The following is a 26,172-nucleotide window of genomic DNA, read 5'->3' as shown; positions in this document are numbered from 1 at the left end:
TTAATGTAGTGACTGACGCTAAGGTCGAAGAAATGTTATCAAAAGTAAAAGTAAATGCTTTCTCTTTATCCTACGATTTTTTTTTAATTTAAAATGAAAATAAAGGGGCATCATACATGCATATACTAATGTTATTGTAAAATTGTGTGGATTACATTAAGAACTCTAGCAATAAATGAAAATCTATTGAAATCAAGAAAAATTTACTAAAAATAATTAAAAAAACATATAATTATACTTTGAAAAAAGGTGGTCCACACCTCAAGCACCGGCCACTTATTTTTATTTATTTCATATTGCTATTTATAAATCTTTATTATTGGTACAATTTCTTTGTTTTGTTTGTTGAATAGGGAACATTATTGTCGTGTAAGCGTCAATATAAACATTTATGGCATTTGATCTAAATATTTATACACATGTCATTAAGCAATGTAAATTGACCGAGAGGAATTTTAGCCTGCATGTACATGTAAATAAACGAATGACCCGATTGAACGTGTACACTACATTTTTGTATATGTGTACAACATGTATTGTTACATGTAAGTACAAGACAATTTAAATGTAGAGTATTTAATATGATTTTTAATGATTGCTCGATTTCTGTTTGATAAACATCGAGTGACAAATATTTCAGAAATATTAGAGCTAATTTCCTAATGCTTGTCGAGTTAAACTCTGGTTGACTTGCTTGCTTTGTTTATATGGACATTTACTTAAGCCGGCTTTGTTTTCAAGATTGGCATCTTAAAACAATATATATATAGGCAAAGTCAAACCTGTATACATGTATATCATAATCAAATTCTATAGGACGTTATCCCGATTTCAACTGTACAATATACAAACAAAGCAAGCAGCTTACCAAAGGTTTGCCTTACATGCATGAGAATATAAGCTCTAAGGACGAGAACCAATTTTATGTAACTTACTACAACATTTGATAATGATGTAAACAATTTTTGTATGTTATTTTTGAACTTTTTAAAGAGTTTTGTTTTTATTTTGAATATTTTATACTTTACCTGATAAAATCACCTGCTCGGTCACAAACTGTCACTACTATATTGCTTGAAACTAATTGTCATTTTATCGAATTTTCCATATGATATAAGTATAAGCATTTTCAATGTCAAAATATTTGTATACATTTATATGTAAGAATACCTTTTTCAAACAGGAGTATAATCTTAATCCTTTATTTGCTAACTGTATGTTTTGATTGCCGTTTGATAATCTAGTTTCTATAATCAAACCTACCAAAATACTTATCTTAAAGGAGTTTTTTTTATGTTATTACTTCAGTGAGAGATGATGCAATGAACTGCCAATATCCGCCAAATTTGTAAAATTGCATGACTGTAATGCTTTCTGATATCATTGAATTGTTGGCTCCTACAAATGACTTGTGTCTTAACGGGGTTAAATGCGAGTGTTGTATGGCAAGACACCAGGGCTAGGCCATAGTCTGTCGTCGGCATTTAAAAACATGTAACCGTGTGTATTACATCTCGTTATCATCGCTACTCTGGTAGCCAGTCTCTTGGTTTCATATGTATGAGAAATGGCACCTCAAAATGTTTGAACATACTTTTAGTATAGAGATAATGCGTTAGATGATCTTAGATGTTGAACTAAAAAATCCGTAGACTGTTAGAAAATATGTCATGAATCGAATGTAAGTGTCAATTAATGAAATTTATTCCAGGAACTTATCGTCGCTTTTCTCGGCTTGTATGATAGGGGGGGAAGTAATATATTTGATTGATCTGCAGCTTGATAGTGATGGGTGGTAACGATTATGCAAATTTGACACCTGACGTGTGGCAACTTCCTGTTTTCCGATAGTTTGAAATTGAAAAAGGAATTAATTTCGTCTAACTTTTCTTGTCAAAAATAGACAATATTTTATTAGCACATTGAACACATTTACAATATGGTTATGGCATACAAAATTAGGACAATAAACTGACAATAGTTAAATTGATTATAATTATATTAGAGTGACAGTGGTATTCATAGCGAAGAAGGAAAAGACTATAAATATCAACAGTTAACACATTATTAACGTTAATGAACAATTAAAAAAAAACTAAAAAAAAAAAAAAAACAGGTTGCATATTAAAAGAAATACAAGTTATACAGATATTCTCAATCAAAAACAATCATTAATATACTTGTTTTACTATTTTTATAATGACTGGTAGACTGCTATTTAATAGTGCAATCAAATGCTTCAGTGTTTTAGTGGACTGCAATTTAATAAAATAGAAATTAAGGTTTTTATTAATATTTTGTATATAGGTATCCCTCAATGATGTATAGCATGGACACATTGAGAAGAAATGGTATTCATCCTTCATGTATATGGTTTGAGAATGACTAGTTATGATCCGATATATACATCATGTTACCTCAATCAGTTGCATACAGCGATACAGGTCCGAACCTGGTATTGGTCATGTTACTTAATTGTCTCATATCAGATGATTTTTCTACTCATATTGCCAAATTCGTCTATAGACTGTGAATTAACCATTTTTCTGTATCAGTTATTTGATCAAACATGTTTTAATTGTACGATGACGCTTAATGAATTATATATCATGGTATAATTATAAAATGATGGTTCAAATGCCGGATGATTACAGACATTACAATACCTTTCAGTGGCGAATCCATAACTTTTTGTAAGGGTGGGCAACTAACTGGCCTAAAAGGGGGCCTCCAATTATGCTTCACTGATTTCCTATATAATCAACCAAATTTTCGCTCAAAAAGATTCGCCTATGGAGCCTTCGATTTGATGGCCTCAAGTGTCTGGTCCACTCCTTTGGTTCAACTTGATAGAATGATATAGCATTCAAATGGTAATCTGGAGGCTCTAAAGGAAAAGTTGAAATCATTTAACTTTGAAGTCTTCGGTTTTGTGGATGAAATTATGATTTGGTTGGCCGTAATAAAATATATGTGTGATCTTGTATGTGGTCTATTTGTTGTATAATACACAATCCCGTTCTTCATTCGGTTGTGACGTCACACCCCCGGAACGATTTTTGTAACCGTCTACAATCTAATATTATTGAATAATTGTACAATGTATTTCTCTTACTTTATCAGTGTTTTTTTTTTCTTGGTAAAAAAAGGTGTATAGGTGAGTTTTCTCACCGCCTCAATAGAAGTTCAGCCGCTGCACTTTCAGGATCTTCTTACCTTTTCAAAGCACACTAGATCACCACGGTTTATGGGGGAAAAGGGGGGGGGGTCTATGGTTTTATTTTGTATACTGCTGTCTTTTGAACTTGTTTCGTGTGTGACCTGGCATTGTCAGTTTTTTCAATATTGGTATGTCAGAAGTTGCATTTGGTACCACCCGCCTATCTTTTTCGTTTGGTAATGGAAAGGAAAAAATAAAGATATTTACCATATTCACTCGGAAAATAACAAATCAGTGTTAAAAAAAAGAATACCCGATAAACAAAATACGCAACCACGGAATTAAAATGAATAATGATCAAAACTATTTTGTTGAACCTAACGGTACGCCATACATTGTCTTCACTGCATAATTTCGATAATGCTTCTTCCGTAGGTGACAGAAATACGCTTCCGTAGTTCTTATGTACTATCAATAAGTTAGTATTTATTATACATATTCTATAAATAAATAAATCATTGATTTAAAGTGTGTTTACCGCCAGTTTTACTTTTTCACAGTATATAAAATGCCATGAAGGTTTGGAGATATGTCAGGACATTTCAGGTAAGAAAAAATGCTACAAAGTAACACATTATTTTGTAGTAATTTCCATGAAGCGTGGAAAACACACACGCTTTTAAAACGAATTAAATATATGTCATTTTAACCAAAGATTAATGTAAATCAATACGTGCTCAGAAGACGGATTGAAAAGAAAAGTTTAATGTAAATCAATACACGTGTTATTTCATAGACACTATTAGATCATATTAAAAATTATTGTATGGAGCGCCAAGTTCACAAGAAGATAACAAATTTCACACATCTTGATCACTATAATTTGACAAGTACAGTTGTATACTTAAATCTAAATTAAACGAATAGTTTACTTCACTTAATTGATACGCAGTTTACAGTCGGCTTGCTTTATAGGTGCAAAGTAAAGATAAATGTGAGCTAATTACGTTTATATCCTTATATATGTACATTATATTTTAAAAGGTTTGCATAGTAACTCCTCGAGGTGTTGAACATTCACCGAGACCAAAACATGTGTGAATCTGTGATGAATAGAACTGGGTCACTGTTACATCGGCTTAAAACAGAACCAGAATACAGATTAAGATTTCTGACATTCCTGAGCTTGGTCTGGTCATTCTTTATTTTGGTGAGTGTTAACTTATTGATAGACAAATCAAAGACAGTTATTAAACAGAAAAAGCAGCCAGTAATTCCCTTTTCAAATATATGGTGTTCGTCAATAAATAGTCTAACTTCTGGTGTCATGATCAGATAAGGGACAATTATGTTGGAAGTTCTATTGTTGATACCAATCTATACGTTGTATAACAGTAACCTTACAAAAATCAAATAGGAATCAGTTTTTACTTCCTTCGTGTATGCTGTGCATCGAAAGAAGTTTTGAAAGTGCGAGACAAAAAATGTTGGGAATACAAAATATATAAAACAACCAGAAACAATTGTAATATCACCTTCGCATAAGAGACTAGCCATTTGGTAATATACATATTTATAGACAGTTTCTGATAGGGTTTTCAATAATGAACAAACGAATCGTCCCACCGTCAGCAAGATTGAGATAACATGGTTAAAGAAAATAGTCCGATTTTATGTTGACTTAATTATGTCTATCTTCTAATCTTCATGTTTTCTTTGCAAAATCTAGACTAGTTGAAAAACGCGAAAGTTTTAATTATATTACTCGAAACGTGAACGTGTGTGCTAAAAGCTCCCATGTGTAATTAAAAATGAGCTAGACGGATAAACCAGATGGACACATTTTATTTCAAATCAAAAGAAAAAAGAGAAATACTTGGATGTAAATGCACTCCTGAAAAAAATTAGGTCTGCACTCTTAAGAATAACGAAGACAGATTAAAAAATTCACAATAGGACGTAATACTTATGGATCGTTTATATAGATCCAATATTGAAAAATGGTTGACTAGCTATTTCTGCTTTAATGAATCGTGAAAGTTATATTGTTAGAAGTCCCACACTGTATCGCCCGGTTTTATTATATTTTATTTAATGTACCCGACTACCTGTATATATGATAACTGCAAGGAGTTTAAAATTTTAACTGTCAGATAAGAAGTGTTATGTAGTAATTTTGAATATCTAATGCATTTACAAAGTGAACCCTTGTTTATTGCTTTATGGTATAAACTTAATTCTGATGAACATAATCTTAAGATAAAGTCCCTGTAATAACGCGGCAAACATAGTTATGGTCTTCCTCCATCTTGGATTTTGAGGAAGCAGATAACAACTAGATCTTTGATGAAACGTGCAAATTTTGAGAGTAGTATGTAATTCATGTGTAAGACTGTTCATTTTAATACAGATAATTATGTGTTATATTATATTTACGACAAATTTTCTAAAAAAAAAGACACAATATTTTTGGAGAATATTTTTTTTTAAATTTGACACATAAAGGGTGATAACTCACATAGAAGGGGATATATATAACTCAGATACAGTAATTTTTATAAAAGAAAGTGCTGTTAATTTACCTTTTTTTAATATCAACATGTAGCAAGAAAACAAGTCCGGTATCCCCATTTTGACAAATTGTTTATAAATTCTATGGTATTTTATTAAGACGCCCTAGCCACCTTAAACAAAATTACGTAGTGCCATAAATCAAGAAATTATGTTTATTTGTTGAATACGTCATCGTATAAATAGAATTAGAACTAAGTTGCAAGTTTTCTGTGTCTCTTTTGTACTTTTTGCACATATTTATGCATGAGCATAATCATATAATAAATATACTTTTCCTAAACGTTATCATTAATGATTTCTTTAGCAATGTATTTTTTTTGTATTTAGGGATGGATTCTTGGACAATTTGGGCCATCAATTTTCGATTTACAGTACATTACTAACACAGATTTGGAGGGAGCATCATTTTACTACATATCACATAATGTTGGATATCTGATTGGTTCGTTGATCAGCGCGGTTCTAATTGGGAGATGTGATTGTAATTTTCTGTTATTTGTGACAATGTGCATCTACGGCATTTCTGTATTCACAATACCGTGGTGTTTCCTGCCACCAGCCATGTTAGTAGCGCAGGCAATCAGGGGCCTATCAGGAGGCCTTCTAGATACAGGTTAGTCAATCAAAAGATTATCTAAAAGAATTAATATTGTTACTTAGCAGAGTAATACCGATTACACAAAATACTTGTTTAAATCAGGTCTACGTGATGATTTTTATTTAATTTTTGCTGTCTTTACAACCACACTCGTACGGCATTTCAAACATAAAAGGGCCTCAAGATGGGATATTAAGATGAACTTTGCACGATTGAGTAACAACCATAGTTATTTTGAAATTACAAGTCATGCTTTATTCTATATATTCACATAAAGGAGAGGTAAAAGATAGCAAAAGGGATATTTGAAAATTAAATATTGTCAAAAAGGTCATTATAATTAAATTGTGCTAACAGTTTAATGTATCGCTTTACTTTTCAGTTGCAAATTCAGAGCTCTTGAGTCTATTTGGAAATCAAGTAAGTCCTTATATGCAGGCCATGCATTTTGCATTTGCTACAGGAGGAATAATCAGTCCTTTGGTCACGGCACCATTTCTAACAGAACAGTATGATAATGGTGTCAATTCGTCGATAATAAACCAATCATCATTAGTTATGCAAACTGGAAATGTACAATTAGATAACGCTTCATATCATTTGAATAATCTAACAACTGTGGAAAGAAATACCACTTTCCATTCGCCGAAGGATTCCCGTATATTCATTCCGTATACAATATCAGGTGTCCTCGCCGTGTCTTCATCTGTATCGTTTTTGCTTGTTTATATCAAATCCAGAAGACACGCCAAACGGCATATCGATGAGGTAAAAATTGATCGAAATGAACGTCGATTATCTTTCCTTGTCAAACTAGTAATTTTGACAATAATGTCCATAATTTTTCTACTATACACTGCGATGGAAGACACCATAGGTGCGTATGTTGCAACATTTTGTGTTGAACAGATGAACATGACTAAAGAAGAAGGATCTTATGTGACCGCCGTATTTTGGACTTTCTTCGCATTTGGGAGATTAACGGGAATCCCAATCAGCAATATAGTTAAGTCAATACCGTTGGTTGGTATATATTCATCTATACTTGTGATATCTTTTCTGTTGTTATCATTTTCGCCTATGATAAATTCTTCTGTCACCGTATGGATTTCTACTGCTGTGACTGGGTTTGCTATGTCTATATTATTCCCGACTTTGTTCACATGGGCAGAAGAAGACTTTTTATTGGTTACCGGTAAAATTGCGTCATTGTTCATTATGACATCAACTTTAGGGTCTATAACAAGTCCAGCGGTGTTAGGATATTTAATTGAAGAAGTTAGTCCGATGTGGTATTCATATATACTTCTTGGAGAAAGTGTAGGAGTGATAATTTTCTTTGTGATAGCCATTATTCTTAAAAAGAAGCTTCCACAATTAAATGACAATAATGACAGGTCTAATAAAGAAATCAAAATTGATACAAATTCTAGTCCTGAACGGTCTGTACTTATGCAGGATGTACCAGAAAATAAAGTCGCATAAAACTACTTAGTAAAGAATTATGAACGATGAGTCATCAAACCATAGATTAGTGAACTACTTCATTTGCTTGAGATCTCTTAAGATTGAAATAAACAATTAATTTCCCCATAGGCGACAATGGTAGCCTTTTTCGAGATACAGACTATATAAAGTTGATTTTGTTAACGAAACCTTGCTAGAATCAAAGAAAAGTTATTAGGACAGTATTTTTTGGTCCAAAAAATATAGGTTTGCGTTGCTTTTCTTAGCGTATTTTGTACTTATCTCCCATGCCTATCAATTTTGCCCTTAAAAATACGTGTCTTCTCCTAGCGTTGAAAAGTCATCTCAGTGCCTTTAGGGCTACGGAATAATTTTTATTTTGCCTTTTACATAAAGCAGAGTGTACGAAGTCTCTAATAATAAAAAATAACGGGCGCACATATCGACCAATCAGGATTCGCCATACTCTTAATTCTGAATACCATGTTATGCTCATAAAATGGCTGCGCCCATAAAATCTAATGGTGTATTGTAACCTATACGGTATTTAATACTTTCTTGTATCGTGCAATTCATAGTGCGTTAGATGCACAAATATATATGCCACAAATAAATCATCTTCAAACCGTTCTGGCTTTACTCTCTGAATTTATACAATTTTTGATCGGAGGTGACCCCAGTCGAAAAATGTGAAGAAAAAAAATCTGTTTTTTTGAGTAAATGCGGTACTGTTACAAAGGGACTGAAGATAATGCCCACTTTCTCCAATGATTCTTTATATATTATCAAGTACTGATTATATTGATACCAAAACCAATCCAATATATAACTACTACGGTGAATTTTGAACAACAGTTTTAAATGAAACCATTTTCGTATAAAAGTACATTTTTGAAACAGACTATAGTATTTCAAAATATGGAATATGTGTAAATATTTGTGTTTTGACATCGATAACTGTTTGTTAACTACAAAATGGCATGCTTATTCTTATTCTTTTAGTTTGTTATTCGTGTGAACATTTCAATGTTCGAAGGGGATCATTTCCGTACATTTTCGCCGAATTTGGTAATTTCGATAACAGCACTTGGGTCGAGATTGTTATGTTTAAAAATCGATTTATATTCACAAACTCTAGACGTGTACTTGCTCTTTTCGAACAAATCAGCAGAACTTCCGTACATGACATATTCGTTCCACAGTAAGTCAAAAGTCGAGCCCACCCTTGTTTCTAAGGTAAAACGCAATACAAATACGAAACAGACTATAGCTTAAAAACTAGATAATCAATATTTCATTTGTCACAAAAAAAATACGGTTTCACATCAAATGTCAAGTAAAATGACTGTTTTTGACACTTTTTGAGCACTATCATAAAGAAATGTCGATGCTGTATAGATTGAAATAAACAATTAATTTCCCCATAGGCGACAATGGTAGCCTTTTTCGAGATACAGACTATATAAAGTTGATTTTGTTAACGAAACCTTGCTAGAATCAAAGAAAAGTTATTAGAACAGTATTTTTTGGTCCAAAAAATATAGGTTCGCGTTGCTTTTCTTAGCGTATTTTGTACTTATCTCCCATGCCTATCAATTTTGCCCTTAAAAATACGTGTCTTCTCCTAGCGTTGAAAAGTCATCTCAGTGCCTTTAGGGATACGGAATAATTTTTATTTTGCCTTTTACATAAAGCAGAGTGTACGAAGTCTCTAATAATAAAAAATAACGGGCGCACATATCGACCAATCAGGATTCGCCATACTCTTAATTCTGAATACCATGTTATGCTCATAAAATGGCTGCGCCCATAAAATCTAATGGTGTATTGTAACCTTAATCTATCTACTTAAATACTCATGTGATAATTTAACCTGTATGGTCAATTTGTGTCCATTTATCAGCTTGAAAATCTATCATGTCTGGCTGGTCAGAAGTTTTCTATGAAAAAAACTTTATTTATCAAAAAATATTTTCAATTGTAATTTTGAAAGATGAATTGTTTGTAGGCAATAAAAAAACTTTTTCATCTGATTAACAAGTAATTATCAAAATCTTTTTTTTGTCGATTCAAACAGTAGAAGTATTTGTGCTGTTTTCATCTAAAGTGTCTATAGCCATAAAACTGATGGTCATGACAGATTTAATACTCTATCTCAGTTATAATCCTTCTTGAAAATTCATTTTTCTTCAGATATTTCCCTTGTTGTCAGTTCAGACTGTTTGACTCGAAGTTAAATTGCTTTCAATATTTTAGGCTTGATAATTTCTTCTGAAGGTAAATTCAGACGCTTGACACACTGAGTATTCTAGGTCGCGAACAAGCATTTTCTGAACTAGAGTATTGCGTTTCAGACGCACCAAGTTGTAGCACAGGTAAACTAATGACACTTGCAATTGATACTCTGAAAATAAAGATAACAGATTGGAATTGACTGCTAAAAAAGTGTACACAATAACTGAAAGACTAATTAGTGTCTACATTTTAACATTATTTTGATTAAAATGATCGTTAATAGTTATCAAAGGTACCAGGATAATAATTTAGTACGCCAGACGCGCGTTTCGTCTACATAAGACTCATCTGTGACGCTCATATCAAAATATTTATAAAGCCAAACAAGTAAAACAGTTGAAGAGCATTGAGGATCCAATTAAAATTGAAAATGTCGGTCATAATATTATTGAACCTATTCTGCTTGAAATCTTTCCAAAGTCAAATAACTCTAATCGAAGCATTTAAAACTAATATTAATAATAATAGATCAGAAACAATACATGGTTATTTACATTTCTCGAGTATAAATGCGAACATAGTAACAAAACATGTTTGAATTCATTTTTATAAGGGTGGAAATAACATCTGCATTAAAGGGATATGTACTTGTTAAAGATATTTTTAACTGTCAAGTTATGGAATTGTCTTCCTTTTTTTAAGTTTGAATTTGTGTATTTCATATGTGTATACTATTATTGCATTTATTCTAATCAGTCAAGTCGGGTACCGTTCGGTAACTATCGACATTTACCGATTGTAAAGATTTATGCATATTCATTGAATTGTATATGTTAAAGTTATCAATGTCTATCTTTCTTTTAAGGGCATAAACAAAATGCTTTGCAAGCATATAAATATAAAATAGTACAAATATTAATCTGTTTTTTATGTCATTTTAAAAGTTTGTTTTTCTATTAATACAGGAACGTATATCACTGGTTTAATTTATGTTTAAACAGTGGATATTGTATTTTGATCGTCTAATTGTTTTTCTATCTTTTATATACTGGTTGTCAATATAAAAATAACATCGTTTATTTTGATTAAAAAAATCAAACAGTCTCTAAATCTAAGGAAATTGCTGAATTTTTGTAAGATTTGTCAGACTTTGTATGGAGAAAAAAGACCAAGAAAATCCCATTGACAATAGTTATCAAAGGTACCAGGACTATAATTTAATACGCCAGACGCGCGTTTCGTCTACATAGCCTCACCAGTGACGCTCAGAATAAAACAGTTTTAAAGCCAAACAAGTACAAAGTTGAAGAGCATTGAAGACCCAAAATTCCAAAACGATGTGCCAAATACGGCTAAGGTAATCTATTCCTTGGATAACAAAATCCGTAATTTTTCTAAAAATTCAAAGTTTTGTAAACAGAAAATTTATAAAAATGACCATATATTTGATATTCATGTTAGAACCGAAGTGTTGACTACTGGGCTGGTGATAACCTCGGGGACGAAACGCCCACCAGCATTGGCATCGACCCAGTGGTGTTAATAGTTATCAAAGATACCAGGTTTATAATTTGATACGCCAGACGCGCGTTTTGTCTACATAAGACTCATCAGTGACACTCAGATCAACATAGTTTTAAAGCCAAACAAGTACAAATATGAAAAGAATTGTGGACCCAAAATTCCAAAACGTTGTGCCAAACACGGCTAAGGTAATCTATTCCTTGGATAACAAAATCCGTAATTTTTTTCTAAAAATTAAAAAATGACCATATATTTGATATTCATGTCAACACCGAGGTGCTGACTATCGTGTTGTATTGTGGTTCGCATGTTGTGTCGACTTTATTTGTTTGTGCGTTTCTCTGTTATGAATGTTCTTGTGTGTGTATTGTATTTCTGTCACGTAAATGCGGTTCCCCCGATTTTGTTTGTAACCCGAGTTTGTCTTTCTCAATCGATTTATGACCTTTGAGGAATAGCGGTGTACTACTGTTGCCTTTAAATCATAAGTCGACGAAAATTTCTATAATTTTAGGATTTTAATTTTTTTTAACGGCCATCTGCTTGCTACCTATTGAAAATCAATCGTGCGGACCAATAGAAGTACATGTATATGAACTTGATACGCGCTCATCAGTGACGATCGATTCAATAAAATCAATGATACTAAAGTGACTCGCGTCAAAGCAGAAGCGATGACTTCTTGGATGTGGAAACCTCTTGTATTGCCATCGATCCAATTATTTAAAATGAACTCATCATAGATTCCAGCATTAACATTGTGTCTGTGTAAGACTCATCAGTTACGCTTGAATGAATATAAAGTTAAAAAAGTTCCAATAACGCAATAAATTGATGACTATACTAGATGTCTTTATACATTAAATGTATATGTATCGGGGTCAATCATGGTACGAGGGCTCCATCCTCCCCTTACCTGAAGCACTTGTGAATCATCACAGAAAATCAAGGTCGAAACTATAAAAACAAAAAACAGTGAAGAAATGTTCTCATCGGATTGACACGATGCACATAAACGGTTATCAAAAAGAAAAAGGAATCGATCTGAGGGTACTTGATGTCACTGAAATCTTCTCCAAAGCAAATAAAAAAAAACTGATGAATAAATGATGTTTTCCTAGAGTAAAAGTCAATTCCATATAGCCTCTTTAATATTCTCACGTGAGTGAAACTAATGCGGGGTATATTGTACTTACCTCCTAGCTTTTCTGTTTTCTTCTAATTCAACACTCATTTGAATTTCGTTTTCAAATGAATATGTGTTTGCATGTCTGGACACAAATGAAACAGTCCAAACTAAAACAAGCAAGACAATAGTTTGACCCAATGTTATATAAATGAACCATGTAGGAGACAGGTTATCCATTAAGTACCCTATCATTATCGGATTAATCATCGATCCAAGTGAAGCAGAAAACATCAGAAGAGAGGCTACTTTTCCAGTTATAGGAACAAACTCCTCTTCTGTCCATAGAAGTATCGACGGAAAGAACACAGATATTGAAAATCCTACCAGTGGTGAAAATATCCAAATTCCAGTGGGAAATCCAAACTTTGTAGAAAGAAATATTCCAATTGTGCCTGCTAATACGATATTGATATAAACTCGTAACAATGTTGATGGCTTAAAATGTTTTACAATAAAAATTGCAGTAAAGCGTCCAAATGCATACGCCGCCCAGTAAACAGAGACAAGATATGAGCCTGTTTGTTTCGTCCATTGAAACTGATTGACTGTGAAAGCTGTAAAAAAACCAAAGTACGTGTCTTCAAGTCCATTTTCCACTCCTATAAATAAACTCATTAAAACGAGTATGAGTAATTTAAATGATAGAGGTAGTTTTCTATGTCTATATTCCATTCCATCCGGATTCTTGGTATCCATGCGATATTCGGATCTGCTTTGCCAACATAAACATAAAAAGGGAATCGCTGCAGTTAGACACAAACCTGTTGATATCAGGTAAGCTCGGTAAAGAATGGACTCTTTTTCTTCAATATCTGTTTTGTTGTCATTGTAAGCAGTTGAATCGTTATTAGTCGTATTGGTAAAATTAAGACCATGGATGTTTGTTGTTAACATACCAGACATTCCAGCATTGGAAAACATTGCGTCATATGATTTAGTTGTCGATGGCCACTGTGTTTCATTGTTTCCATTTGAGGGCGTTGGCAGAAGAAATGGCGATGTAGCAATTGGTGATAAAATTCCACCTATTGCATAAATAAAATGTAGCGTTTGCATGTACGACCGGGCAGATTCTTCTTCTCGGAACTTCAGAATAAAGACAGAATTTCCAGCTGAAAGTTTAACAGCGATATTAAAAACAATAATGTAGATGTGAATATTTTAGGGAGCGTTTGCAACAGGATATGGTTACCCTGAGATCACCCAGTTGTTGGTGGGATTTGTGTTGCTAAGTCTTACGTTTTCTATGTTGTTTCTTGTGTACTATTATTTGTCTGTTTGTCTTTTTCATTTTTAGCCATGGCGTTGTCAGTTTATTTTTGATGAGATATGAGATTGACTTTTCCTCTAGTATCTTTCACTCCTCTTTTGCAACACTTTTCCGTAAGATTATTTTAACATGACACTTTGTTTAAAAAAAGATGAGCTAAAAGGACATTATAGTTGCCTTCGTTTTGAGAACTTCATATATATGTTTTGTGGTCCAAAAGGGACACACTTTAGGAAACGTTAAAAGATATTTACATTTATATTTTTCTATATGTATTATTTACCTAATGGCACACGCTGATAAAGTTTACAATAAAGTTTTACCATATGAACATTAAACTTTGATGAACTTTTTTTTACATTGTCTAGAATATGAAAATACAGCTGAAATATATGATTTGCATATGCACCACGAGCTTAATATTTTAATCGTTAAAAAAAGTTCATTGGTAGATAAAAAAATATATGAAATGCAAGGCGAACACATTTTCGGTTACTTAAATACGAACAAAATTAAGATGAACAACGAAATTAAATACCCCCGAAATAATGTCTTCTCAGTCAATCACTAAAAAACGATAGCAATGAAATAAATGAATCCATAGTAATCTTATTAGGATATATATAACACTGGTTAAAGAGTTTGAAGTTACAGATAAGTGTTGATTGTGTATGCCTTATGTTTGACATTGAATATGGTAAAACATATATCTACATCGCAAATGACTCTGTTAAAATATTATTATGCTGATAATTCTACAAACCTGCATCCAATAAACCACCTCCTATTCCCTTTAAAATATGCATGAATACCATAACTTCATATATTACAGAAAAGGGAATCGCAGCTGATGTAGATGCCAATATGAAAAGGCCAATTAAAATGATTCGAAATGCATTCATTCGTCCAAACAGTCCACCACTGATCACTGAACCACACAGATAACCAATGAAAGTTGCTGTTACAAACCAAGAAGCTTCCTCCAAAGAACTGTCTGTTAATTTCTCGAGATCCAACAAGGAAGGTCCAAGCTGGCTCATAACCCATCCCTAATTAAACAAAATCAAAGACAGTCAGGCAATCTTTTACCTAGTGTTAATGCTGTAGGTATAATTTGAATGTAATAAAATACATAAGTTTCCATGTAAATTAAGAGTCCGTTGACAATAGCTTGCAGAATGGTTCAACATGGGTTTTAATGCCGTTTGCTGCGTTTGATATACGGTATCAGAATAATTACGAAACACATCTATACCAACTAGAAATAAAATATAAGTTAATCCACGATTCATTAAACGTTCTCATTGTTAAATCTGTCAACATGGTATTCCTCTAATATGTTACAATGAAACATTTTCATTTTACACCTTTTTCGGTCCATTATTTAACATTTTTTAACTGTGACTGAAAATTAATCTACTTAATACATATACAGATCGAAGGGTCAAAGTATATTGATTTCCGTTTTTATTTAGATATTCACTGTAACAGATGTCATTGACAATCCATGAAAACATATATTAGTACACCTATGTACAACCATCATCTTCAAAGGGTTATATTTTTTGGGGGAAATGCGTCATGTTAAAAAGTGCTAACGCTTTTACAACCCTATAAAACTATTACAAGAAGCATTCCGTTCGTGTAATTACATATTGTATGTTACATCAATGAATTTAAGAGTTGTATCAAGCTTTTTAATGTGTTTTTTAATGCATTGTTTTAAATTTATAACATTTAGATCCTGCAGTCGTATCTGTTATTAGCAACTATTGACAAGGCGAAGCAGATGATGGTAACTGAAGCTAACACGATTCCAATATGACGGGGTGTTGGGAATCCCGGTAAGATCTTTCCCTTTGTTTTTGGTCATGGTTTGTTTTAAAGGGAAGGTGGAAATAGATATTGCAAACTTAATGACCTTGATTATTCTGATATTATATGCCAATTAGAAACAAATGCTATATATGCCTAAAAGGTTATACCTTATTGAAAAAGGTCGCTTGCTCCAGGAAAGGTAAAGCTATTCTCAGAGGTATTGCTTTTATGCCAGACCTAATGTTAATAAAGGAATAACATTTAAATAAAGTAATTGCTCTGAATTTTTGTGGGCATAACTAAGTAAAACTTTTTTTTTATATTCATCTAATATATTTATTTGTTTTTCTTACAATTCACCATTACAGTCTAGCTATTCTAAATCTGCAAAAAGTACAATATCAATCAGAGTATTACAAAGAAACGGGGTGGATGAATCAACCGAAAACTTTACACATATTTTGAACAACATTCTCGATAAGATTAGAAGTCATTTAATTTTCCTAAGGGTAACAGGTTTAAATCGAAAAAACGTAAAAAAAACAAAAAAAAACAAGGTGTATACTGAGTCTTCTTCTTTTCAATTTATTTATGAAAGATATCCTGATAAGAAATGTGATCCAGTAGATATAGAGATTACAAGCTTAAAGTGTTTAATATATGCAGATTACATAATTTTAATGTCTCACACCAAAGAAGGGCTACAAAACTGTTTAAAACTGTTGGAACTTTATTTCAAAAATGAATATACAAAAAAAACACAAATAATAGTTCATAAATCAGGTAAATTATTGAAAGACTGTACTGTTTATTTTCAGCAAAATCTTATCAAAAGTCTTCAAGAGTATAAATACCTAGGTATTGTAATGAGAGCATCAGGTTTTTGCAGTACTGCCGGTGGCGATCTTAGTAAAAAAAAGCTAAAATAATTTTCATTATAAAACGTACATTTCATTGTACACATAAAAATACACCTATGCTCCTAAAACCAGTCCTTCGTTATAGAAGTGAATTGTGGGGTCCGTACATTCGTAACCTGGACAAAAGATTATCACCAGGTTCAAATGATGATTTAGAAAAGAAAGAAAATATTGCATCCGAATAGATTGTAAAATTTTACTTGCTGTCATTATATATGCTTGTAATATTGCCCTTATGGCAGAATTGGTCGTTTTCATGTACCTTCAATAAACACTTTTTCGGTTTTAAAAAAATCATTGGTTTCCACCATGTCTGGAATTCTGTCCGAAAGAAAACTCATATCTCCAGTGAAAAAGAGATTAAAAGCAAGATAATATTTTTTCTCATTTTTGAAAACCAAAACTAAATAAACACATATTTCAAGATTAAAAAAAAGGAATATAAACCTTAGACTTATACAAAGTTAGATAACTAAAAACAATATATTAGACAGTTATGTAAATTAGGAAATTCTTACCACAATTTATACCTTGAAAAAGGCAGATAGAATATTATCTTACTTCCTACGCGTGAAGACCGTGTATATTCCATAATAGGGTTCGAGGGTGGCAGGGCTTATTTCAATAAACGGTTGGTAGTTGAGTAACGACTTTTGCACTATTTGATTATTCAAATGTATTGAAAGTTCTGTTTAATATTATATCAAGATTGTTGATATTAAATTAATTGTTATTGTTGTCATTAGTTTTTGTGTGCAGACCAATAAAATTAGTTCTTAAAATTGAACACTTGAATATTTTAATACAAAAATAGGAATATGTGGTATGATTGCAAATGAGACAACTCTAGTCTTTTAAATTCAACAACTAAAGATAGTCGGTAAGATAAATTCGTTACATAGTGTGCTATATAAGCGGTCAGTAAATTCAATATGGGGTTCCAAGCTCTCATCCCAAATGGAATTAACTTACCCTGTATATACCGTATTAGGTCAATTACACACTATGTAACTAATAATACGCCTTTGGATCAAAGAATATGTAAACGTTTCATTTTACATGTTAATGTAATCTCTATCAAGAGGAGAACAAAATGTTTAATGATGACATTTTTAATATTATACCATGTTTGTGAAATAAAGACAATTTTGATAAATTTAGATATTTAATGAACTGTTTGGAGACTGATGTGTTCAACAGATTTCTTTTTTTATATAGACACATATATTTTGATTAGAAATTCATCAGTGGAAATAATTGCATAATATTGTTAGTAAGTTAGTTAGTTAGTTAGTTAGTTAGTTAGTTAGTTAGTTAGTTAGTTAGTTAGTTAGTTAGTTAGTTAGTTAGTTAACTTTGAAAATATCAAACTATGTTTTGATTAGAAATTCATCGGTGGAAATAATTCCATAATATTGTAAGTTAGTTAGTTAGTTAGTTAGTTAGCTAGTTAGTTAGTTAGTTAGTTAGTTAGTAAGTAAGTAAGTAAGTAAGTAAGTAAGTAAGTAAGTAAGTAAGTAAGTAAGTAAGTAAGTAAGTAAGTAAGTAAGTAAGTAAGTAAGTAAGTAAGTAAGTAAGTAAGTAAGTAAGTAAGTAAGTAAGTAAGTAAGTAAGTAAGTAAGTAAGTAAGTAAGTAAGTAAGTAAGTAAGTTAGTTAGTTAGTTAGTTAGTTAGTTAGTTAGTTAGTTAGTTAGTTAGTTAGTTAGTTAGTTAGTTAGTTAGTTAGTTAGTTAGTTAGTTAGTTAGTTAGTTAGTTAGTTAGTTAGTTAGTTAGTTTGTTAGTTTGTTAGTAAGTAAGTAAGTAAGTAAGTAAGTAAGTAAGTAAGTAAGTAAGTAAGTAAGTAAGTAAGTAAGTAAGTTAGTTAGTTAGTTAGTTAGTTAGTTAGTTAGTTAGTTAGTTAGTTAGTTAGTTAGTTAGTTAGTTAGTTAGTTTGTTAGTTTGTTAGTTAGTTAGTTAGTTGGTTATTTAGTTAATTAGTTAGTTAGTTAACTTTGAAAATATCAAACATAGTTTGATGTGAGCTTTCTTTGTTCTCATAAAGTTCTTGAATATGTCGCCAGAACCTAATCAGAAGATATTTTTTATATACAATTTTTAATGTTGCGTTTTATTGTTATTCATAAGCAAATCTATATTAGATATAATATGTACAATATTAATAATATTGTTTGTACAGTCTCTCATAATTTTTTTAAAGATTGGCACATACAATGTGCATTTAAAGTTTGTTGTTATGCATGTATGTTTTTAAGTACCTTTATGAATATTTTATTTTGTAAAAATATGAAATTTTATGTGATGAGACTTTAATAAAATATCAAATCTAAATCTAAATGTAGAAAGAATATACCATGTCATTTTCCATATTGACAGTGGTATCAGCCCACGGCCCCTATCAAGCCCCCGGGAAAAGACTCTCTGGTTTGATACCAGGGTCAATATGGAAAATGACATTTTATTCTATAAGTTTCTTGCCATATATAACGTTGCACGCAAAGAAAACTTTAACCTTTTGCATTAAGAAATATGTAGATCCAATAGAGATATGCATATTAAAAGAAACAAAGCAGTGAGAAAACATTATAGTTCGTCCGGATGCGCGATTCTTTGATTCTGTGTTGAGAACCCATTGGTTGCATATGGCTGTTTACTGCTATTTGGTCGGGTTGTTATCTCTTTGATACACTCCCTATTTTAATTCTTAATTTTATTTTATTCTGGAACTGTTCTTAAAAACGCAGCCAAAGGGAGAGGAATAAAAATGCAAACTCAAAATAGACTCGAATCATTTTAATACTGGTGTTAACTGATTTATGAATACTGTAATATAGTAAAATCACTTTGAGCAGTTGATTGTTTTTTTAAGTCCAAAATATGTCATTATTTGGATATTTGACATTTATTGTCATCTAGCAAATAAATTCATCATACATACCAAGATTGAATCGTGTATTTCCGCCAGACACGCGTTTCGTTTGCAAAAGACTCATCAGTGACGCTCGAATTCAATGAAGTTTAAAAGACCAAATAAAGTAGGAAATTGAAGAGCATTGAGGACCAAAATTCCTAAAAGCTCTGGCAAATACAGCTAAGGTAATCTACTCCTGAGATAGAAAAGCTTTAGTATATCAAACATTCTAAATTTTGTAGTTTAAGTAAAGAAGGGAGATGTCATATCTATCATCATGTCTATAAACATGATTAATATAATCCAACAGTTCTCACGGTACTCTGACCACACACAGACTCTTAACTGCTTTACACGTGTTATCTGTATAGTAATGTTTACTGTTGTAATATAATATCATGATGTGTAGCTTGTAATAAAGTGTAGTTTAATATAAGTCTTGAATGAATGCAGACGTACGTACATGCCCCATGCAGAATATAACACATGGTTCAAAGTATAAAACCTGTTTATCCTTGTATGTTTACACTGGTTACCATGTAGTGTGAAATGATGTATCTGCGTTAATTTTGAGCTGTGATTATAATACTTAAAAACAAGAATATGTTCAAAGTACACGGATGCCCCATCCGCACTATCAATCATAGTTTATGTTCAGTGGACCGTGAAAATGGATGGACGGACGAACTGACGGACGAACTGACGGACGGAAGAACGACATACAGACCAGAAAACATTTTGTCCATACATGGGCATAAAAGTCGCTTTAATAATTTGAATGTCTATTCAGGAAAATGGATGGACAAGTGGCTATGTATATAGCAATTCGACATATAGGATAAACCCCGTCAAACTGTAACTTTGTTGCAACTTCATAAAGATTCAAATGACTTTTAAGAATTTTGGTCCTCAATGCTCTTCAACTTCGTACTTCATCAGTGACGCTCGAATTCAATGAAGTTTAAAAGACCAAATAAAGTAGGAAGTTGAAGAGCATTGAGGACCAAAATTCCTAAAAGCTCTGGCAAATACTCCTGAGATAGAAAAGCCTTAGTATATCAAACATTCTAAATTTTGTAAACAGTTAGTTTATAAATATGTCCATAACAATGATAACTCATGTCAGCACACAAGTGCTCACTACTGGGCTGGTGATACCTTTTTGGAATTAAAACTCCACCAGCAGTGACATCAACCCAGTGGTTGTAAATAAACTCATCATAGATACCAGGATTAAATTGTGTATTTCCGCCAGCCGTAATTTGTTGTTTTTTAATTACCATCGTCGTTTTATGAATTTTAATTGTAAAGCAGATCATAATGAGTAACTTCAATTTGAAAATTTGATTTAAAAAGTTGATAATGATTACTTTCGCATCAGTTTCCGCAAGGTAGACAGAAAACAATAAAAAAGATCTTGTCCATGTAACTTAGAAATAGACTCATCATAGATACCAGGACTAAATTTAGTATATACGCCAGACGCGCGTTTCGTCTACAAAGAACTTATCAGTGATGCTTGAATCCAAAAAAGTTAAAAAGGCCAAATAAAGTACGAAGTTCAATAGCAGTGAGAACCAAAATTCCTAAAAGTTTTGCCAAATACAGCTAAGGTAATCTATGCCTGAGGTAGAAAAGCCTTAGTTTTAAAAAAAAACATAATTTATATTTACCAATACAACAAATGCCCAGCATAGAAATATCCATATTAAAAAACGTTGTTTGAAATCTTTGTCTGTTGATAACCTGACCAAGAAGGAGTCCGGAATAGTCTTTGCTATGTTGTCCTCCATCATTCCAGTTGTTTCACTTTCGTCAGTTACCCTCTGTTTATTTGAGGTATGATATTTGTGGTTCTTATGATCTAAAATCCACGTTATGGACCACGCTCTGATTGGCTTATTTATTTTTCATTTTTGTTATCTATCATAAGATTGGTTCTACATGTTAATCGGATTTATTCCACTCTTTTTCGTACAAAAAATCCGAGTAACATTGATAAACCAATCGTACGAAAGATAAAAAAAATGAAAAATAAATAAGCCAATCAGAGCGTGGTCCATAACGTGGTTTTTGGATCATATGAACCACTACTATGAAACCTCTTTATTCTGTATCTGCTCATCCATATCATCATATGTGTACATTGTGACTTCTGAATTTCCCGTCAATTATCACGTTTTCGTTTTATTACGTTAAAAAACGATATAACGTTATCCTGAAGATATATATTAGATTATTAAATTATTTAACATAACTTATTACTAAATTTAGAATGTGTGATCATAGTCTGGAACTTTAATGAGGTAGATATACAAAAAGAATCCCGATATCTATTATGATTGTCTATGATTATGTAAATTTTGCCCTTTCAAAGATATAACGTCACAGTATCAAATTGCACAGGTTAACCAAATTGCAGCCGACATTTTATATGTAGACAAAACATTTTTTTTTATTATTTGACATCTTTCAACATAAGTAAATATATTCAAATATGCACAAAACATTCGACGTCAATCAAAAGGTCACCTTTTAAAAATGAACAAATAAAATATGTAACAAGCCTCCATTTATTCAGAAATGGATAGTGAGCATAGGTTAGTTATGACAAATTGTTCTGAATATTTGAAAAAAAACTAAAAACAAATTTTCCGTAATTCGATTTTAAAGGATGTGAATTTAAGCATGGAAGAAATTTGGGAACTCAGCATTACAGAATCATATATAGTTTGGAGGTTGTTTAAACTCTCCTTTTTTTATAATTTGGGTATTCTCATATTAGATGATGAATGTCACTACTTCTTTCATTGCGATATTAAATAAAAATTGAAGAAATAACTACTTCTATAAAATTTCTTCATAAAATATTGACTTAATAAGTTACACTAACAATAAAAAAAAATACAATATATACTCAATCCATCAAATTTAAACAGGTATAATGGTTACAACTTATATTAATATGATGTAAATTGTATTTTGATTTGTCAATATATTCCAAAATTGCCACAATTGATATATACATATATATCATATCTGAGACTTTTATACTATAATAGTCCCAGATTATATGTATGAGTGTATGCTAGTTCTTGTTTTTTTTCAGTTTTGTTACAAACATGTTTATTTTGTGAACAGGACAATAACGATTGTTATTATTGTTCAAATGTTTGATAATCTCTGCTTTTAGTGTGACAGCTTTTAAATGCGAATTCATGCTAGTGTGCTCTTCAACTTCGTACTTTATTTAGCTTTTCCTAAAACTTTTTTGGATTCGAGCGTCACTGATGAGTCTTTTGTAGACGAAACGAGCGTCTTGCGTATATATAAAATTTAGTCCTGGTATCTATTTTGAGTTTATTTATAACCACTGGGTCGAAGCCACTGTTGGTGGAGATTTATTTCCCAGAGGGTATCACAAGCCCAGTAGTCAGAAATATTTATGCTGACATGAATTATCTTTGATATTGTTATATTCATAAATTAAAGTCATATGAAACGAGTGAGTGGTGAAAAATAATGTTTGTCCAATTCTTGAACCAATGCATGTATACATCAAAAAGTTAGTCCTCTGTGCACGGTTTTGTCATTATTTTCGCAAATATATCATACAATCATCATTTTTTTTCCTCTTTGTTTGTTATGATTTAACAAATATGGCTGCTCATTAAATGACGTGTTTTGAAGCCGAGTTTCACCGATTGTCACCTCATACATTTGTAGTAAACAAATCAAAAAAAAACAGGGGTTTTGAGCACGTGTTTAACATGTATAACCAAATATTTGTTTATTTCAATGACAGATCCATGCGTATTGTGGTCACAAGATTTTTACGAGGAGGGTTACACTCGGGTCACTATGCATACGGAAAATATGTCGGCGAATTGCTTCCTGGAAGCAAGCAATTAAAAATGAGTAAACTTCTTCTAAATGTGGACAAATTAAAGAATTTTCCTCAGAAAAAAGTATATGTACATAGGTTGTATAATGAAAACTATCCATTTAGTTATCAAAACATATGCATATTTTTTTTTAATTTGAGGTTTATTATGACTTTAACTGTTGACAAAATTTTGTTTTTTTTTAATTACTAAGACTTTTCTACCTCAGACATAGATAACCTTAGCTGTATTTGGCAAAACTTTTAGGAATTTTTTTTTTTTTTTTTTTTTTTTTTGATTCGAAAACTTTTAGGAATTTTGGATCTCAATGCTCTTCAACTTCGTACTTTTGGCCCTTTTTTTTTTAACGTTTTGGGATTTGAGCGTAACTGATGAGTATTTTGTAGACGAAACGCGCGTCTGGCGTATATATAAAATTTAGTCCTGGTATCTATGATGAGTTTATTTAATCTGACCGATTTTGCTTGACTTACTGTTTACTTTTTTTTTTAACTTCTTTTCAGGATTTAAATACTTTATAATGTAGCTTGAATATCAAATGTTCTTTTCGTTGTTTATTTGTGCTTTGTACGATCTGTGTGTCTTGCATACTTTATTCGTGCGAAATTGCATTAAATGTAGTCATTAGAATCCGTAATTTGATTAACAGAGAGCAATCACGGAGCCCACCAATATTCTGTATCTCTATGGGTACGTCGAAGTAACAAATACTGTCTTTTATTGCAATATAAAATAAAATTGCTATGACTGCAAGTGCTATCCGGTACAATCTTAAAAGACTCCATAGAAAAACAAAAAATATGTTCGTTTTGCTGACATGAACTATAATTGATATACTCATATTTATAAATTAAGTGTCGACAGAACTTTTACATTTTTTGAAATACTAAGCTAGGCTTCTCTACCTCAGGAATAGATGGCCTTACCTGTATTTGGCAAACCTTTAAGGGATTTTGGTCCTCAATGCTCTTCAACTTTGTACTTTATTTGGCCTTTAACTTTTATGGATTCTAGCGTCACTGATAAGTCTTTTGTATACGAATTACGCGTTTGGCGTATGTACAAAATAAATGAAATAAATGAAATCCTTGTATCTATGATGAGTTTATTCTATATATGATGACGTTTGTTTTTTGTTGCACTTCAGTGTTTCTGTCGTTCCGTTGTTTACCTCTTATAGTTGTTATGTTTCCCTCGGGTTTTTTTTATTTGTTAACCGCAGATCTGTTTTATCGACTTTTGAACAGCAGTATACTACTGTTGTCTTTATTAATCCACTATTTTTGCAAAAGAATATGCCGGACGCTCCAAGTCAGGAATATGACAGTTTGATTTTCATTCGTTTGGTATGTTTGAGCTTTTGATTTTGACATATGATGAAAGAAGTTTCCGTTTTTTATTTTTCCTTTGAGTTTGTTATTTTTGTTATTTTACTTTTAACATGAATTCTAGTATTTAGAGAGAAAAAAAACGCGTAATGATTTTTATCGGCAACCATTTAACTCCAAGTGAGGGACAACTAGGGGTCATGTTTTTTTTCGGAATCAGAATATTCTTTTTACTAGTTTTTCGACGCTATCAACCAATTTTTTTTCCTTCAAAATTTAACACTATAAAAACTGCGAAAATCTAGCTTACAAGTTTTCTAAGAGACTAAATAGTTTGTATTTCTATAATTGGCAATGAAGCACTTCGACATAACTAAATATATTTCATTGTGCACAAAACAGTCGAATTTACATCAACAGATGGATTATCTGTAAAAGTTAAATCTACGGAAACGTAGAATACGTTTTGCCAGGTGAAATACAAGCCATGTTGAAGTGCCATTACATATTCTCCTCGAACATGTTTGCTTTCAACCCCCACCACAATTACCAATTCGAGAAAGGCAAACTTCGAAGAGTATACTCAGAGCTGCTCAAATTAATGAAATGTGATAATCATTAACAACGCCATTTTTAATCAAAATCAGAAAACATTAAGTTCCGTTGATATCGATATCATCTAAACGGTTACATGTAATTACTTACTCATAAATGTGTTCCATGATCTAAAGTCTGTTTATATATATTAATTGAATTAAGTCAGTTCTCATTGTTGATATAGTTATATGTGTGCAGATAACATGGTTCAAAGTATAAAACCTGTTTATCCTTGTATGTTTACACTGGTTACCATGTAGTGTGAAATGATGTATCTGCGTTAATTTTGAGCTGTGATTATAATACTTAAAAACAAGAATATGTTCAAAGTACACGGATGCCCCATCCGCACTATCAATCATAGTTTATGTTCAGTGGACCGTGAAAATGGATGGACGGACGAACTGACGGACGGAAGAACGACATACAGACCAGAAAACATTTTTTCCATACATGGGCATAAAAGTCGCTTTAATAATTTGAATGTCTATTCAGGAAAATGGATGGACAAGTGGCTATGTATATAGCAATTCGACATATAGGATAAACCCCGTCAAACTGTAACTTTGTTGCAACTTCATAAAGATTCAAATGACTTTTAAGAATTTTGGTCCTCAATGCTCTTCAACTTCGTACTTTATTTGGCCTTTTTAACTTTTTTTGATTCGAGCGGGACTG

The 26,172-nt window shown here is 31.8% G+C and overlaps 2 protein-coding genes across 4 annotated transcripts; one reads left to right on the top strand and one right to left on the bottom strand.

Moving 5' to 3' along the window:
- Positions 1–418: 418 nt before the first annotated feature.
- LOC134707778 (sodium-dependent glucose transporter 1B-like) lies at positions 419–7,822 on the top strand. 2 transcript variants are annotated; one of them, XM_063567818.1, is made up of 5 exons: positions 419–567; positions 3,721–3,766; positions 4,205–4,370; positions 6,062–6,347; positions 6,715–7,822. In XM_063567818.1, the coding sequence occupies exons 3-5, from the start codon at positions 4,254–4,256 to the stop codon at positions 7,815–7,817; spliced, it is 1,506 nt and encodes a 501-aa protein (XP_063423888.1). In that variant the 5' UTR covers positions 419–567; positions 3,721–3,766; positions 4,205–4,253; the 3' UTR covers positions 7,818–7,822. The 2 variants fall into 2 exon arrangements, with proteins under 2 accessions (XP_063423888.1, XP_063423890.1); XM_063567820.1 differs by lacking the exon at positions 3,721–3,766 and having other exon boundaries at positions 423–567.
- Positions 7,765–26,158, bottom strand: LOC134707779 (sodium-dependent glucose transporter 1-like). Of its 2 annotated transcripts, XR_010105764.1 has the most exons (5): positions 25,603–26,158; positions 14,781–15,066; positions 12,755–13,859; positions 9,634–10,203; positions 7,765–7,893 (listed from the first exon to the last, which is right to left on the bottom strand). XR_010105764.1 is itself a non-coding variant. In XM_063567821.1 (4 exons), exons 2-4 carry the CDS (start codon positions 15,055–15,057, stop codon positions 10,083–10,085), a joined length of 1,503 nt encoding a protein of 500 aa, XP_063423891.1. In that variant the 5' UTR covers positions 15,058–15,066; positions 25,603–26,158; the 3' UTR covers positions 9,353–10,082. The 2 variants fall into 2 exon arrangements, 1 of the variants encoding a protein (XP_063423891.1); XM_063567821.1 differs by lacking the exon at positions 7,765–7,893 and having other exon boundaries at positions 9,353–10,203.
- Between the last annotated feature and the right edge of the window lie 14 nt (positions 26,159–26,172).

Source organism: Mytilus trossulus, chromosome 2 (genome assembly GCF_036588685.1).
Source record: "Mytilus trossulus isolate FHL-02 chromosome 2, PNRI_Mtr1.1.1.hap1, whole genome shotgun sequence".
NCBI lineage: Eukaryota > Metazoa > Mollusca > Bivalvia > Mytilida > Mytilidae > Mytilus > Mytilus trossulus.
This window is presented reverse-complemented; position numbering and strand designations above follow the sequence as displayed.